This window comes from Moschus berezovskii, chromosome Y, assembly GCF_049115385.1.
Source record: "Moschus berezovskii isolate FMDL1 chromosome Y, NW_MosBer_1.0, whole genome shotgun sequence".
NCBI lineage: Eukaryota > Metazoa > Chordata > Mammalia > Artiodactyla > Moschidae > Moschus > Moschus berezovskii.
Genome location: NC_142489.1, coordinates 74476 through 92453, shown reverse-complemented (window position 1 = coordinate 92453; position 17978 = coordinate 74476). Strand labels below are relative to the sequence as shown.

The following is a 17978-nucleotide window of genomic DNA, read 5'->3' as shown; positions in this document are numbered from 1 at the left end:
AATGGAATATTGTTCAGCCATAAAAATGAAATCCTACCATTTGTGACAACACGGATGGACCTTAAAGGCATTATCCTAAGTCAAATAAGCCGGAAAGACAAATATCATGTGATCTCACTTATAAATGCAATCTAAAAACAAATTAAAAACCCTAACTCATAGAAGAAGAGATCAGAATTCTGGTTATGATAGGTGGAGGATGGGAGGAGGGGGAATCGAAAGAAGGTGGTCAAAAGGTACAAACCTCTGGCTGTAAGGTAAATAAGTACTAGTCATGTAAGGTACAGCATAGTGACTATAGATTGCAGTGGTGTACAATATGTAGGAGAGTTGGTAAGAGTGTTAATCCTAAGAGTTCTCACGACAAGGAGAACATTTTTTTCTTTTTCTTTGTGTCATTTATGAGAAGATGGACATTAGCTGAACTTGTAATTGTTTCACAATATATGCAAATTAACCATGCTGTACACAAACTTAGTCTGCAATGTGTGCCAGTTACTTCTCAGTAGACCTGGAAAAATGCATATAAATTCCAGTAAAATGTTTAATTTAAAAAGTAAATGAGTTGAGATTGAAAATAAAAGATGAAAGTGAGTGAGATTAATCATTAAGAACATAAAAGTAGAAATCTGAATCAAAACAGTAGAAGGCCGTGAGATGCCATATGTGAAAAGTAGGGAGGATTAAAGATTGAAAGCAGGAATCAAGAATTGAAAAGGTCAACACAAGGCATTGTATCAAATGAGGAGGAAATAGGGGTCAGCGTGAACCCAGAATGCTTGGATGGGGAAGTGGGAAAGGGATGAGGCACCAACTGTTGCTGGTAAGAAGGGGAATTGAACAAAGTCGGGGTGGGGCCAGCCAGCTGGCTCAGTGGAAAGTCCCCAGTATCAGCAGTGTTGTCAGTAGTCTGAACAGACCCAGAGGGCAGAGAGCGCTGAGCTGGCACCTCCAGATACCGGCAGCCTATAGGCCATCTCCTGGGGAGTGGGGAGGGGCATACTGTCAGCAGTGGCTCACTAACCTTTACCCTGAAAGCAAAAGAAATTAGTGGCAGTATTGCCTGGAAATTAATACCTTTCAAGTATTCCACTTAATGCTTCGGGGTGTAGTCATTATTTTTAAACCAGTTTAAGTAATAACCATTTCTTTTTTAAAAAATAGCTTCTAGCTCTTTGTTTGCTTCTGAAATATGGGAATTTCCTTTTGTGTGTGTGTGTGTGTGTGTGTGACTCCAGGCATAAATTTCAACAGACCTTTTGAGGTTTTTAACTAGCACTATATGCTTTGTGAGTATTTCTGAGTAGCCTGGTCTTTCACATTACAGGCATTGCAAATCTTAGGAATAGGATTTCCATGATGCTAAATCATGCCTGAGTAGTTAGAACAGGTCAACCACTCATTTTACTTTTTGCCTGTCTTCTGTCCCTTCATGCAGGCAGAAACTCTTCTTGAGCATTTTTAATGTGTTGAGCACAGTTGTAGGCATGAGGAATACAGGGGGAGACACAGCCCCATCCTAAAAGGGCTTCTAGTTTGGGAGGGAGAATGTCATAGACATAAATAAATGGATAAATAAGAAAAGCTATAAACCTCCATGCTCTTGGGCAATTGTACAGAAAGCAAAGCAAGTGTAGAACATTTTAGGTGGAGGAACCAGCATGAATGAACCCATAAAGCTGGAAAACAGCATGGGAAGAATGCAGGAGTCCAAGTTTTATGGGAAAAGGCAGAGTGACTGATGAAGTTAAGAAGATGGTTGGGGTCAGATCATAAATGGGCCTCTTAGACTCACATAGAAGTCCTAGGTAATAAATACCAAAGGATCTGAAATACAGGTAGAAGATACTCAGGTTTGCAGTTTAGAAAGATCCTTCTTTTGCAGTGCGGTGGTTTGAGTCATCATAGGGCCAGGTGAACAGTTAGAATTAAGCTGTTGAAACAATCCAGGAAAGAAACAAGGGCCCAAGGGGAGAAGAAAAGAGGAGAGAGTAAATTAAGTTCTTTTAACAGGCAGAATTAACAGGACCTAATAACCAATAGAATGGAGGGGTGGAGATGACCTTAGAGTTTTCTGATTGGGTTGTCTAGTTGGAGGGTGGCACCGTTCCTGAGAGAAGAAGTATGTAAAGAGGGGGCATTTCTGGTGGAAAGATTCAAGATGGTCAAGTGCTGTGTATTAATTTTTTAAATGTATTATTTTTAAAAACTTTTCTTGATTCTACAGCACACATTTACCTATCAGGCCTCATATAGACTTGGAGGCACAGTCAAGATCCTGATGAGCTGGTTTTGGGTGTGTTTGGTGTTGGGAGCTTGTGTCCCATACAAGTGGAAATGTCCAGAAGTAATAGGATAAGTGAGTTGGGAGCTCAGAAGAAAGCTCTGGCTTGGAGTTGCATGTCTGGGAGTCACTGGCTTTGTGTTGAAGCCATGGGCATGAGTGACCCGGTCAGGGAGAGCAAGGCACAGAGAGAGTATGAGTTCAGGAACTGAGATTAGGGGAGAGCAGCTCTGGGTAGGAATGGAAAGCGAGAGCTGCTGAACATTTCATTCCTAGAATTACAGAAAGGATCTTCACTCTGTTCAATGAATCAATTGGTGAGATCATGAAAAACTCCTTCCCCTGTTATTGGGGTGTGTGTGTGGTGTATCTTTTATTTTACTTAAAAGACTAAGTAGAAAACTCAGGAACTATTGTCTTTTGGAAATGAAGATAAAGGTGACTTGGAATTTTGAGTCCATGAGAACATGTTTTTTAGGTTCTGACTTCCATAAAACTTCAAGAATGCATTTATTTCCCATAACACACAATAAGGCTTTTGGAGCAGAAGTGGCTGAGGTTGCAAGTGTGCCCACATTATACACCTTCAGTTTGGAGAATTGGGAGAAAGCTTAAATTGCTTCTGTGTTTCAGGTAATTCAGAGGTTCGTGGGGCCGGCCAGTCTGAGCCTGCTTACCTTCAAGGTCTATGCATCATCAAAAAAGGATTCACCTCACAAAGATACTGTGAAGGTTAATGAGGTAATAATATGTTGTGATATATTTTGAATATCTGATAGAGTTACTATCGGAAGGATACAAATTGACTATCAGGAAGATATAATAATTTGAAAGATATTTAAAAGGAGGAAATATATTTCCTTATAGTTTGTTTTTATATGTGGGACACTGCTACACTATGACTTTTTCAACTTTAATTAATGTTACTTAGCTAAGGGCATAATTAAGGAATATTTCTTAGATTTTTACTGGGGAAACTGCTCTATCTCAGTAGATTGTAAGCACAAGTCACTTCTAAGTGATCTTCTTATTTCTAGACTGCCTATTAAGCCAGGAAAACATTCACATTTTTTCCTCTCCTAAGCAATTAAAGACCAGGGCTCATCCTGCTTCTTGGCTGGATTAGAGGCTTATAAGTAGATGCTTAATAAATATTGAATATATAAAACAAGAAATCATCTCTCCATTGTTTACATTCCTTTTTGTCTCTACTTCCCACTGATTATTTTGGCTATTTGGTTTCTTTTGAAACTAAAATACTCTGAGTAAAGTATCATAAAGATCTACCTTCAGTCATGATCAGGGTTACTTGAACAGTGTTTACATAAAGCTGAATAGCTTATTTTTTTGCCCTTTACTCTCTTCTTTTCAGGCCTTGGGGCAGTGGCATCTTTGAGGGTGAAGAAGGCAGCCCATGGTGGCTCTGAAACATTTCCTCTCTGCCTGGGGAACAGACCTGCTCTCCTGCTTGCGTTAGCGTTAGACTGATCATTAGATTAGATTAGAACTAAGTCTAGACTGACTCTTCAGTTACTCTCAGGCTTTTTTCCCTACCCCACCTCCCACCCACCCTTTAGAGTAATAGAATCCTTTTTTCAAACTAAATCTAAGGTGAAATAACAAATACCAGTATACAAAATGGGTGAAGAGGGCTGCTTTGTCTGCTACGAGCAGCGTCGGAGGAGGCTACGACACCTCATAAGAGCCCTGCTCTGTTGGCCTAAGCCTTATTAAGAAAGTAAGTATGGTACAAGATGGTCTAAAGCAAGGTTCAGGGTGCACATAATCCTTAAGTCACTGTAGTTCATGAATTACTAGAAATATGATGCTTATAAATTTGACAGTTGATTGTTATTTCATTGCTGTCTACCCTTCTTCATTTTTTTCTGTTTTGTTTTTCAATCTTTGCAGCTTTCACTCTACTCCGTTCCTGAAGATCAGTCTAAATATGTGGAAGAACCAAGGACCCAACTTGAAGAAAGCATCTCTCATCTCCGACATTATTGCGAACCATATACAAGTTGGTGTCAGGTACAGCTGTTCTGAAAATAGAATGAATGCATTTCTGTTTAGAGTCAGTAGTGAAAAGTCTATATTGGCTCTGAGTTTTCAGAAAAAGGCACAACAAAGGGCCCCAAGTTAAAGAGTGCCCAACTTAAAAATGTTCATCAGTGCCATCTCTGGAAGAGAGGAGAGAGTCCTAACTTCCTGGTGGCAGCTGTTGCCATAGCTGAGGAGAGAATTTCCTTCCCACTGGGCAGAGAATGTCACATTGCCTAGAGAGAAGAGGCCCATGGTACTTATCTTTTTTTTTGGCCAGGCCTGCTTGGCTTGTGGGATCTTTTAGTTCCCCCAACCAGAGCTTAAACCCCAGCCACAGCCATGAAAGCTCTTGAGTCCCAACCACTGGACCACCAGGGAATTCCCCCATGGTACCTTGTTGGTCATGGCTATGAAAACATTATTGTCCACCAGGGAGGATACTGGGACTGGAATTTTAGTAGGAGGAAAAGGGTACAATGCAAACATTTATATATATTAAAGTTAGGAAGTTTCTCTCCTCACAGAGATTCTACAAGTCAGTACCACTTTAAGCAGGATGGGTACAGAGCATTTCAAATGCAATAATAAGAGAGTAGATAGCTAAAAGAGGGTGGAATTACATGTTTGAGTACTGAAATGTTTCCTCTCGTGCTCAAAGATCTGCATCTACGGATTGACTTGTGCTGCTCAGGTTTTAGATCAGACATATGTCATTATGTTCATGAAAGCACATCTGCAGCTTTTAACATTGGAAACTGAAGTTTACAGTCTACAGAATGTTTTTGTGGACTTTGATCTATATATTTGCCATACTTGATTTTGAAAATTGATGACAAAGAAGCAGAATGTAGATGTGTGTGCTGTGGTCTAGATTTACTTTGCTTGAGATTTATAAACTCAGTTTTCATCCAGATCTTTTGAAATTTTAAACTTCCACTGTCTGTGCAAGTGCTGAACTTTCGTTCTCCAGTTTAGAAAGAAAATAGTAAACATAGACCCTGTCAACGACATAAATTAGGCCATTATACTAGAGTATCATAACCATATTATAGAGTTATGAAATACCTAAAGACTTTACACATAATGTGCTGTAACACATTTAGACTTTATTCTCTTGTTCTAGAAGATTTGTAAACCATCTGCTGGTGGTTAAGATAAGGTCAGCACATTTGCAAATATTTTTGTACCATGTAGGCATGACTGCATGACTACTATTATTTCTCTCTTGCTCTTTTTTTTTTGGTGGTTAAAGTACTTTGTCTCTTTACCTTTCAACCTGAGGTTGCTTTTTGTTTTTTACTTTCTTGTCTGTGCTTGATGCTTAGTGCAGCAAAATGCCTCTGACGCTGACACAATAGTAATCAACATGTTTATTTGTACTGCTTATAAGTAAAAAAGCTTTTTTGTGATTATACTAGTTTTATTTTCCTGTAGATTGAACTCTTCATGAATGAAAATACTTTTTATTCCTGACTCCATTTTCAGACCTACAAGTTCTAGTCCCTTTCTTTAAGAACTAATTTAATTTTCTTAAATTAGAACTGATTCTAATTCTTAAGAACCGATTTAGTTTTTCTTCATAGTTAACAGATTATGCTAGCAGAAGAAGTGGGCAGTCAGTCTAGACATTGATCTGTAGCTTTTCTTTTTTTATGTGCAGAAAAAACTAATAATGGATTTTAATGAAGCAATACTCAAGTTTTTTTTTTAATGTTCTATGTCCTCCCCTAAATTCAGCATTTATTATTTAAGGCCATTTAACAGTATTAGTATAACTTGCTGTGACTTGAACCAAATTAAAATAAACAAATCATTTTCCAAGTGGCAGCTGGTTCTGATATCTTCTAATACCCACATATCTCTTTTTCCATTTTTTACTGTAGACTTCTTGAAGGTGGATATCTTCTAGCCTAGTTCCTTGTTTACTTTAGGATCATCTGATGTTCATGTAAAAAGTCTTTTTATTGTTATTAAGAGAATGTTAATACTTCATTTGCTCAGGATTGGGGCACATGTCTCCAAATCTGGATATAGACTCCTTTGTCACATTAAATCGGGTCATTTCTGCTTCAAATGGGCAGTTTTCAGATACAGGCTCTAAAATCATGGCAAATCAGGAAATAGACTTAATATGAAAGATTTAATCTCACAGGGAAAGGATTTCCACTTTAATTATCAAGGGGATTGAGTGTTTTTCATCCTCTTCAGTTTCAGTAGAAGAATAAAAAGGCCAGGTTGTTGAAACCACTCTACTTGAAATCTTTGCTTCCTGTGGCAATGATAAGCCATTCTGCTAAGCAATTTGTGGTGAACAGGAAATTACAAAAGAAAAAAGAAACAATACAAAACCCTTCAGATAGACAGTAGACCCCTTTGTTCAAGAAGTGCTAATAACATGATAATTTATTCAGTAAAGACAAATACATATCTATTGTTACTTTCTAATCAACAAAGTCTATTCATTCTTTTTTCTTATCTTTTTAGGAAAAGTACTCCCAAAATAAGCCCAAGATGCAGAGTTTGGTTCAATGGGGGTTAGGTAAGTTGATTTTTAATTAGGCACAGTCAGTTTGTTTGACATTGGATGTTTTAACTGGTATTCCATGGATGGGCTCCAGGGGGTCTGTGAATTCCTTAAAATTATATGTAGAATTTTAGAGCTACTTGGATATTTCTGGAAAGAGGATCTGTTTTTTTCCATCAGATTTTAGAAAACTAGTGTCCCCATTCAGGTAAGTCTCTTCAAGATCATTAGGATTGTTGACCTAGCAGGTGCAGATACACTGGGCTTCCTTTTTTAAAAATCTGTTTCCAGATGCAGTGTCCTAGCTCATTTATAGGTTTTCGAAATCAGGATCACTCATTGGCATGGCTGTTAACACATGTTATAGAAGTCTAGATACAGGAAGGAACTAGGCTAGTGTGCCTAGGAAAGGCTTTATTGCATGATTCATGTGTTCTTACATGTTTTCATTTGTTTTTTATCATCTTTAATTGTTTTTCACATTCACTTAAACACATACACCCATAAACTGATTTCACAGTCTTGTGTTCAACTAATATTAGGAAATTAATAGACATTAATCATATTTTATTTCCTTTATTGGACATCTAAACCGATCATCCTCTTCTTTTTACAAGTGTTTGTTTCCATGACAGAATAAACATGAGTGCAGTTTATTTCTCTGTGAAGATCATCAGAGCACTGATGTGCTAATACCCCTGAGACTACCTACCATATAAATAAAGTCTTCCTTTGAAGATAGACATATTAGTGGCTTACCAGTTCTTTAAATTATTCATGTGGATTAATATCTTAATTTTAAAAACAGTTATTCAGTGCTTATTAAGTACCAGGAGCTAATCTATGTGACTTGCAAGTATTAATTGATGTAGAGTCTTCATAACAACCCTGGCAATTAGGTACTTTGTTACTGTCTTTTTTCCCCTCAGGAAGCTAAAGATGTCCTGATATTTTATCTCTGTGTGACTGAGGTGATCTCTTTGCTGTCACCTGTCATTTCCCATAGAAGTAAGCAGTATTTGCAATATGAGTCTTTTTTTTCTTCTCTTGGACCCAGTTACTGCAAAGGCTCTTAAGAAGAAACATTCTATTATGAGTTGCGTTGTTGTCTGCCAAGGCAACCAGTCCACATCTTGGCAGTCACAGCCAAGATGTATTAACTAGAAGCTGGATTTCGGCTTCAGTGCAGTCTTAGAGTCCCATTTCTTTGTGATTTTCCTGTTTTGGCTCAGCTCACCAAGGCATCTGAGTGTCCTATCACCTGCTCTGTGTTCATGGCTACAGTTGAAAATAACATGCTGGTAGGCAAAAATAAAGAGAAGTAGAAAATTGCCTCAAATGACCCAGGCAAGTTAAAATCAGGTTAAAGGCAAGACAGGAATTGGTGCAAACGGCACAAACCCTATTGGAGAAGGCAGTGGCACCCCGCTCCAGTACTGTTGCCTGGAAAATCCCATGGACGGAGAAGCCTGGTAGGCTACAGTCCATGGGGTCACAAAGAGTCAGGCACGACTGAGCGACTTCACTTTCACTTTTCACTTTCATGCATTGGAGAAGGAAATGGCAGCCCACTCCAGTGTTCTTGCCTGGAGAATCCCAGGGATGGGGGAGCCTGGTGGGCTGCCGTCTGTGGGGTTGCACAGAGTCAGACATGACTGAAGCGATTTAGCAGTAGCAGCAGCACAAACCCTATAGCAGTATTTCAGATCATCACCACAGTTCCCAAAGAACCCAAGAAAAGGAAAACTGGCATGTGTCTAGTCTTATCTGGAGGAGAGAATTACAGAGTATTCCAGTTAGTTCAGTTCCACTTTCATTTGTTAAGTCACCCCCATGGCGGGCATTGAAGAGAGAGGCTGAGGAAGACAGTGGTCACAATCACTGAGGTGCATATAATAAAGTGTTCAATACTGTCTCAAATACAGAGGCAGTCGTAGACCACCATCGAAGGTACAGAGGAAAGAGACTAGTTTAACAGAGATTGGGGAGATGGAAGCAGTCAGGGAAGGAGTTCTGAGGAGGCATCGTGCAAATGAGGTCATCAGGCATGTTAAGGCCTGCAAATAGGCTCACGTGTCGCATTTGTTTGTATTTATCTATCAACAGTGACTATTTCCCGCATGTACTTGCACTGCAAGTTTCCTTCAGTGTTCAGATTTTTCATTTCTTGAGTCTGAATAATGAATTCAGATGGCAAAAGATACATTTGTCCCCCCCTGAGTCTGATATATTTGGTTCCTGAGTTTTAGAGAGCAATTAGCAAAGCTTCAGACAGTGACACATCTGTCCAAAGATTTATCCAAGTTTATTCTGATCCTGTGTTTCAATAGCGAGAGATTCCTGAATTTATATTTCTCCCCTTATAAATAATTGATTCAGATCTGTTGCCTTCAAGAATTATGAAGATAATCTAATGTTACTGCCAGATTATCATCAGACTAAAAAGTGTTTGAGAATTGGATACTTACTATGTGACTAGTAAATCATGTTTATCTCTCACATGAAAAGAACTTGTTGAAGCATATTAACAGCAGACTACATTATTTGAAAAGTGTTTGATACTACATATACTTTTATATATGACTTCTTGTTTTGTTCTTTTTTTTATTATTTTTAATGGAAATATACTTGGTGTGTGTGTTTTATTTATTAATGAGCAATTTATGGTACTATTTTCTGATCTGATTCTATTGTAGACAGCTATGAATATCTCCAAAATGCACCTCCTGGATTTTTTCCAAGACTTGGTGTTATTGGTTTTGCTGGAGTTGTTGGACTCGTTCTGGCTAGAGGTAGGTACAATTTTGCAGTTTTTTTAAGGAAAAAACTTCATAAATCAGAGATAAGATATATGTTTGGTTCTTTGTTTTCATTTATCAGTTTTTGGAATAATGAGTTGGCTTCTGCATATGGCCTTCTTGGTGTATAATTGATATGATTATTTTCTTCAGTATATTTGATTTTAAACATATATAGAAATTGTAAAAAAAAAATAAAATGAAAAAAATTATGTACTTTTGATTTAAAGAAGAAGTTAGTTATCCTTCATAGGCTCATTTACTTGGTCAAATTCCTGTTGCTCTTTAGTACAGAAAGTGAACTTTTGTAAACCAAGACCTGTCACACCTGAGAAACTGTTTCTAAATATTTCACTGTTAAGATCAGGCTAATTGGTTGGAATTCTGGCAGTTTACGTCTTAGATGTTATTGTACACGTGTAGAATGGCATATGTTCAAGGTTGTGCACCCTAGTATTTTTTTGTAATATGAAAGATTAGTAAAAAATATCAGGCTATTAATCACAGTACAGTGATTTCATAGAGGGCTTATAATTTCTTGATGTCTTATAGCTTCAGTCGGTGATGATAAAAAATCTTTTAAAATACTTAAAGTTAAAAGCTAACAAATATCAACTTAGAGATATTACTACACTTTACTACTGGATTACAAAGTCTTTATAGAAAATACAGGATGATAAAATACTTTACCGTAATGAGATGAATTTGTTATGAACTACTTGGAAGTTTCACTGGTTGTAAAATTCAGATTACAAAAATTTCTTAATTAGAAAGATTATGAACCCTGTAATCAGGTTCCCATAAGAGATGACTATAGAGGCTAGTTTGATAACCATTTCTCAATATTAAGAACCTTTCTATACATGCCTTAACCGTTCTTTTACAATATGGAAGAAGGCTGTCCTGATGCCACTCCCCGAGCATGTGGAATGAACTCCTGTTGTAGTTTCTGTGTCCTCCTCCCATTTGGCACAGAATATATAAGAATTAAAAGCAGAGTTTATTTTTGCTAATCGACTTGGGCAATAGTTGAATCAGCTTTTTGTCCCAAACTTCTTTCCCCTCCTTCTGTAAAGCTGTCCAAAAAAGCATTCCTATCTTATTTAGATAGTGTTTAGAATTTATGGAGATCCCAAGGCCAGGGTATTGGAATGTTGACTGACTGTTAGGGAGCCAGGAATGTGGAATCAAGTGAGATTAGCTTCCTCCTTCCCTCTCCGTGGGGAGAGCACATGGAACAGTTTTACAGCTCCCTGTGCCATGCATGCGCTCTACACTGTGTTCCTCCTCCGCACATCCACTGGGCTGACCGTCCTGAGGACGACCGGGAACTGTGCTCTCCTGAGCAGATCAGCAACAGAAGGACATCTGCTGCTGTGGGGCCTTTGCCTTTGTCTTTCTTTATTTGCTTGTTTGTTTAAATGTTCCCCTCTCTTTTTCCTTTTCCTGAGAGGGCTCTAGTTGTACTAAAATACTTTAAAACCTTAATTCTTTTCCAGAAAAGTACACATGCAGACATACTGTACAATAGATCTTTTCCCATGGGTGCTGGGATACAGGAGCCTGAGGTAAACACCATTGGGTGGGCGTTCCTAAGCAAAATGAGTGGGAGGGTAAGTATGTTTATGTGTGGTCAGAGTGATTTGCAGGCCCCTTTAGGTAGATGCTGGCAGCAGTATGATGGGCTAAGTCTGTCCTGGTAGGATTTCTTTTCTTTCTTTTTTCAAACATTGTATTTATTTTAATATAATTTTATTTTATTTTTTGAATAAAGAAATTCAGTTTTTTTCTTAAGTACACACAGTTGTATGAATTGCCTGTATACAAATTAACGAGGGCTTGACAACTCAATAGACAGGTTTCATTTATAATCAGGACTTTTTTTTTGATAGTAAATATCTCTAAAATGCTAGGCAATTGTTTATCATAATTTCCCCCCTCCCCATTTTGTAAAGTAATATTAATTATTATAGAGTATGTTGTACTTAAAGTAGGAAAATAATCTATAATAAAAATATATATGTATTTAAGTATACAAATTGATGTTTTGATATGTATGTATCTATATGACAGGGTTGTCTGCTGTCACCCTATTTGTTTAATCGATACACTGAGCACATTATGAGAAATGCTGGGCTGGATGAGTTATGACCTGGAATCAAGATAGGTGGGAGAAACATCAACAGCCTCAGATATGTGGATGATCCCACTCTAATGGCAGAAAGCAAAGAGGAATTATTAAGAACCTCTTGATAAGGGTGAAGGAGGAGAGTGAAAGAGCTGGCTTAAAACTAACTATTTTAAAAAACTAAGATCATGGCATCTGTCCCCATACTTCATGACAGATAAAGGGGGAAAAGGTGGAAGTAGTGACAGATTTCCTCTTGGGCTCCAAAATCACTATGGATGGTGACTGCAGCCATGAAATCAGAAGGCAGCTTCTTGGCAGGAAAGCTATGACATACCTAGGCAGTGTGCTGAAAAGCAGAGACATTACTCTACTGACAAAAGTCTGTATAGTCGAGACTATGCTCTTCCCAGTGGTCATATACGGTTGTGAGAACTGGACTGTAAAGAAGACAAAGCAGTGAAGAATTGACACCTTCGAACTGTGATGCTGGAGAAGATTCCTGAGAGTCCCTTGGACAGCAAGGAGATCAAACCAGTCAATCTTAAGGGAAATCAACCCTGAGTACTTGTTGGAAGGACTGATGCTGAAGTTGAAACTCCAGTATTTTGGTCATCTGATGAGAACAGCTGACTCATTGGAAAAGTCCCTGATGCTGGAAAAGATTGAGGGCAGAAGGAGAAGAGGGTATCAGAGGATGAGATGGCTGGATGGCATTACCAATGCAATGGACATGAACTTGGGCAAATTTCAGGAGATGGTGAGGGACAGAGTGGCCTGGTGTATTGCAGTCCATGGGGCAGCAAAGAGTCAGACACGGCTGGGCGACTGAACAACAGCAGCAACAACATATGTGTATAAATAGTGAAATGATTACTGGAGTGGAGCTAATTAATATATCTTCTCACATAGTTACCTTTTTTGTGATGAGAGCATCTGAAATCTCCTCTCTTAGTAAATGTCCAGAGTTCAGTTTTATTAACTGTAGTTATCATACTACACGTTAGATCTCTAGACTTACTCATCCTACATAACTGCATCTTTGTATCCTTTGACCAATATCTCCACATTTCTCCCACCTCCCTACTCTTGATAGCCACCCTTCTAGTCTTTGCTTCTGTATATTAGACTTTTTTAGCTTCTACATATCAGTGAGATCATGTGCTGTTTTTTCTTTCTCTGTCTGAATTATTTCACTTAGCATAATGTCCTCTAGGTTCATCCATAGTTTTGCACATGGTAGAATGTCCTTATTTTTAAAGGCTTGATAATATTCCATTGCAAATGTATACCACAGTTTCTTTATCCATTCCTCCACTCCAGACATTTAGTTTGTTTTCATGTGTTGACTATTGTGAATAATGCTGCAATGAACATGAGGTATTTCAGGTTACTGACTTCATTTCCTTTGGATATACACCCAGACGAGGGATTGCCAGATCATACGGATAGGTTTCTTGTGCATTTAGCAGATAATGGTGATGAGGGTGGCCAGGACTGTGGTGATGACAAGAGGTATCTCTCTGGGAGAGAGATGAATGGGTGATTATTCAGAAGAGTAGGCCCAGCCAGGCCACTCAAGGAGGACAGGTGGTTGTTGCCCTTTGTTGTTGCCTTCTGGAGGCTCCCTCTGGCCATGCTGACAGTTACAGTCTACATCACTGGCTTCTTGGGAAGTGTGGGGGTGGAAACAGGCAGGGAAGCAGGGGATTGTACTTCCTTCCAGAACTTCTATGACCCCCAGCTCATTGTGTACATTAGTTGGAGCTAGAAACCCAAGAGCAGCTGCCTATCAGCTTTCTCTGTGCACAGTGCTCAGTCGCTCAGTTGTGTCAAACTCTTCGCAATCCCATGGACTATAGCCCACCAGGCTCCTCTGTCCATGGGATTTCCCAGGAAAGAATATTGGAGTGGATTGCCATTTCCTTCTCCAGGGGATCTTCCCAACCCAGGGATCGAACCTGCGTCTCCTGCACTGGCAGGCAGATTCTTTACCATGGAGCCCTCTGGGGAGCCCCTGTCAGATTTCTCTTATATATTCTAGATTATTTTCTTCTTTTGAATTATTTTACTTTGGTCATTTCCAAGGGCTCTTTTCTGCTCTGTTTCACAGAGCTCATTTTTCTTTTAATGCAGTAGTTTCTTAAATTTATTGATGATTCCTAAGAATAAGTTTAATTTGGTTTTAAGTTCTTTTTCCTCGGTCATTTTTCTGTCTTTCTTGTCTTGATGTTCTCTTTTATGTTGTGAGCTTTCTTCACCTTTCCTCGGTTGTACAGTTGTATTTAAGAGCAAGGTGATTGAAACTAATAAGAACTTTTTACATATAGATGGGACTTGCTGGGGAGCAGGTTCTGTCTCTGGGTGAGCTGAGAGGGAACTGACCTTAAAGGAGAGTGGTGACAATGCCCACCTGAGCGAGGCTGGACTCTATCCACTAACACACGCATGCCATTACACCAGCTGTCTTGGCTTTCAGCAGCAAATCTATGGCATTTCTTTAGAGGTACCTTGTGCCCCTTTTAAGATTTTGTCTGGAGAGATGCCCTGACCACAGCAATTTGGCACTGGCATGGTGTGGAGGAGTCTTACACAGTGTTAGATGTACAAGGCAAGCTGTGATGATAGAGATAATAAATCCTCTGATGGTGTCCACAACCTTCTGTTTAATAGGTTCAAAGATAAAGAAGCTGATGTATCCACCTGGTTTCATGGGATTTGCTGCCTCTCTTTATTATCCACAACAAGCCATTGTATTTGTCCAGGTAAGTTATATCAGTAAGCTTGCATGTCCCTTGTTCTTGCTCATGTATATATGGGTTTACTGCTTCATTTAATTTTATTTTCAGACTTTATAACACCGGAGTAAAATTTCTTTGCACATATAGATTTAAATGGTTTTGCAGCAAATTTAAATGGTTTTCTCCACTGTATACCTCAGTTCTGGCCCTCCTTTCAATGTCAGTATTCAGAGAAGGCAAGATTCATCAAAGAAAATTTAATATACCTTTTTTGTATAATTACATGGAAGCCTAGAGACTCAAATTCCAGAGTTGGTGTTTACAGATCATTCTCAGTTTGGGTGTACCTGGTCATAGCCTGCCCTCCTTGGCGTTGTAGGCATGGGCCTTGTGCTCTGGCCCTCTGCCACCTTCCCCCTCTTCTGGTGCCAGCCTCACTTTCCTTGCTGGGGACTTTAGGGAGTGCAGTTCGCTCTGTTGGGAATGCCCTTTTCAGGGCTGTCAGTTGGCTGCTCCTTTCTTACCCTTGAGGCCTCAGCTTGATGGCATCCTGGCAGGTAGAACATAGTGGCCGAGACACAAGTACAGCTTATGCCTTCGTCAGCTCAAGCTGCCATGACAAAATACCACAGCCTGTGAGGCTTAAATAATAGAAATTTATTTTCTCACAGTTCTGAAGACCGGAAGCCCAAGAACAAGGTGTCAGCAGGGTTGGTTTCTCCTGAGGCCTCTCTCCTTGACTTGCAGACGGCCACCTTCTCCGTGTCCTTGTGTAGCCTTGTCACTGTATGCACACTTCCCTGATGTGTCATCCTTGTCTTATACTGACACCAGTGGATTAGAGCTCCACCCTTATGACTTCACTTGACCTTAATTACCTCTTTAAAGGCCCTTTCTCCAAACATTCACATTGTAGGTTAGGGCTTCAACACATGAGTTTTGGGGGACACAGTTCAGTCCATAACAGCTGGACCAGCAGTTCTCAGACTGTAGTCCCTGGATCAGTGGGATCAGAATCACCTGGGAACTTATTAGAAATTCAAGTGTTTAGGCCCCGACTCAGACACTGAGAGTTAGAGCCAGCAGTCTGTGTTTTAGCAGGCCCTCTGTGGGATTTTTGCAAGCCCATAATATTTGAGAACCACTGATAAAGACTAGACTCCCTCAGGGCAATGGTGTCTGGACTTGGAGGGACTGTACACTTGAAATTCCTTGGAAAATTGGCAAGAACGAGGCCGACTTAAAGTTTTGAGATCCTAGGTAGCTTTTGGAGATGGGGATTCATTTGCTAGACTGCCATATCACACTGAGACTGGTTTCTAGGAAGAAGAGCAGTGCCATCACCAGAACTAGTTCCTGAAGCTCTGAGCCAGTCTGACCAGACACTGTGCCCCCTGGAGTCCTTGCAATATCATCAAGTCTAGATGCCTGGATGGTGCTCTAGCTGTAGGTGGGAGCCCAGTGGATCCAGCTGTGGGAAATTGTTGGCTTTGGTGGCAAATACCAGTACAATCTTTATAACATGGGTTTGGCGTTGTTTATAGCAGTCCTGGAGGCAGTTACCAATCCTCTGTCTGCTTCAGTCCCAGCTCTGGAACAGTGAATCATGTCTGCCAGCCCTAGATCACAAAAATAATCAAATATCATCTCAGTCTGTTATGGTTTAAATAGTAAATTGGCTGGTGGTTGAGAAGCATATGTAGTAGCCCTCTGAGTAGAGGTCTTTATCTTCCATGCCACAGCATGCATTGCAAAAGAATTTTTTATATTCACAACCAAGATAGTAACATACAAATCTGAGTTGTATTGTAATTTATTTTTGAAGTGAGTGGGATGGAGTTTTGTCTTTTTTTTTTTTGTACCTAGAGTAAGCCAGAACAAAACAATTAACTGTTTTCACTAGATATAAAACATTAGTGATCTGTTTGGGATGATGAAAAAGTTCTGAAAATAGTGGTGGTGATGGTTACATAACATTGTGAATGTAATTACTACTGAACTGTACACCTAGAAGTGGTTAAAATGGTAAATTTTATATCATGTGTATTTTGCACAACAAAATAAACATCAGTGATTGAAAGAGAATTAGTTCCTATTTCACAGTTTCTTTTCTACTTCCTCTTTTTTTTTCCCTCCTAATGAATGCCATGACCTTGGACAAGCCACTTAATCACTCATGTTTTGTTTTCTGTTCAGTAGTGTTTGGAGAATAGTATTGTCAGAAAACTCTGAAAGTGATGGGCGAGTATTATTTTTCTCTCAGAAATTTAAAACACTGAGAACAGTGCTATACTGATAGTAAATGCTTGTTACATCTACCAGTGAGTCTGAGAATCATATCGTATTTTAAGAACAGTTGGCACAATTGGAAGAATATAACTTGTAAGAAACAAGTATGTTGCAGCCAAATGCTGGATTTACTAGCATTGTGACCTTGGATGAGTCATTTGGCCTCTGAATATTTCCTATTAATCTTTGCCTATTTACCATATAGGATTGTTATATGGAATAGAGATAAATCATGTGAATGTGCTTGGTAAAGTAAAATGCTATATAGAGACAAATGATTATAAAAATTCGGAAGAGCATAATAACTGCTTTCAGAAAATCAGAGTAGTTTCATGTAGAAGACTAATCAATATTGTCATAAGTAGGACCAATGAATGCAAATTATTGGAAGTTTATTTTTAAGAAAGCTCAATATTTTTTAAAAAAGTTTCCAGTAATTAAAGTCAGCAGGCCAAAGGTGGATCAGCACCTTTTAAGGTAGGGAGCTCACTTACCCCCAAAATATTCTCTGACCCTGGAGCCTACCTTTCTGCATGTTGTAGAAAGGGTTTTGGAGCAGACAGCAAAAGTCCTATAGAAACTCAAAGACTTTTATGTTTTGAGGGATCTGGGAAGACTGACCATCTTTACTGGGCTCACTTGTTTTTTTACCTAGCCCCTAAAATGAATGAATGATTTTCATCTTGAGTTTCAGACTTGATTGGCTGTTACGTGTTAGATGTGATAGGTAGAAGCCTTCTTTCTTATCTGATTTTTTAGGAATTTCTCATATCAGCATTTTTTCCCACATTTTTTCCCTTGAAATTGTGAAAGGTTGAAATATATACCTATAATTTATGGCACATTATTTTAAACAGTAGCTATACATGGGCAAACTATTTTTTCTTCTTACCCTATCATTCTTGCTATCTTTTATTTGCTTACATTGTATAGCTTTAATGTGTGTGTTCAACCAAGATTCCTGTGGTAGTTGTATGCTTAAATACAGTTCTTTTAGAAACGGGACAAAAGAAAGCAAGAAATTCTCTTCCTTACCACTTCATATATGGAATAGCAATGGATCCTTTTATATTTTATTTCAAGGTCAGTGGAGAGAAATTGTATGACTGGGGTTTACGAGGATACATTGTCGTAGAAGATTTGTGGAAGGAGAACTTTCAAAAGGTGAGAA

The 17978-nt window shown here is 38.9% G+C and overlaps 1 protein-coding gene across 1 annotated transcript in view; it reads left to right on the top strand.

Annotated features, from left to right (window-relative positions):
• APOO (apolipoprotein O) overlaps positions 1-17978 on the top strand; it is a 54857-nt gene that overhangs the window by 22241 nt on the left and 14638 nt on the right. The window contains exons 2-7 of the mRNA XM_055393328.2: positions 2918-3025; positions 4196-4315; positions 6812-6866; positions 9548-9643; positions 14451-14542; positions 17891-17971. Coding sequence (XP_055249303.1) covers positions 2918-3025; positions 4196-4315; positions 6812-6866; positions 9548-9643; positions 14451-14542; positions 17891-17971 — 552 coding nt within the window. The remainder of the gene's footprint in view (positions 1-2917; positions 3026-4195; positions 4316-6811; positions 6867-9547; positions 9644-14450; positions 14543-17890; positions 17972-17978) is intronic.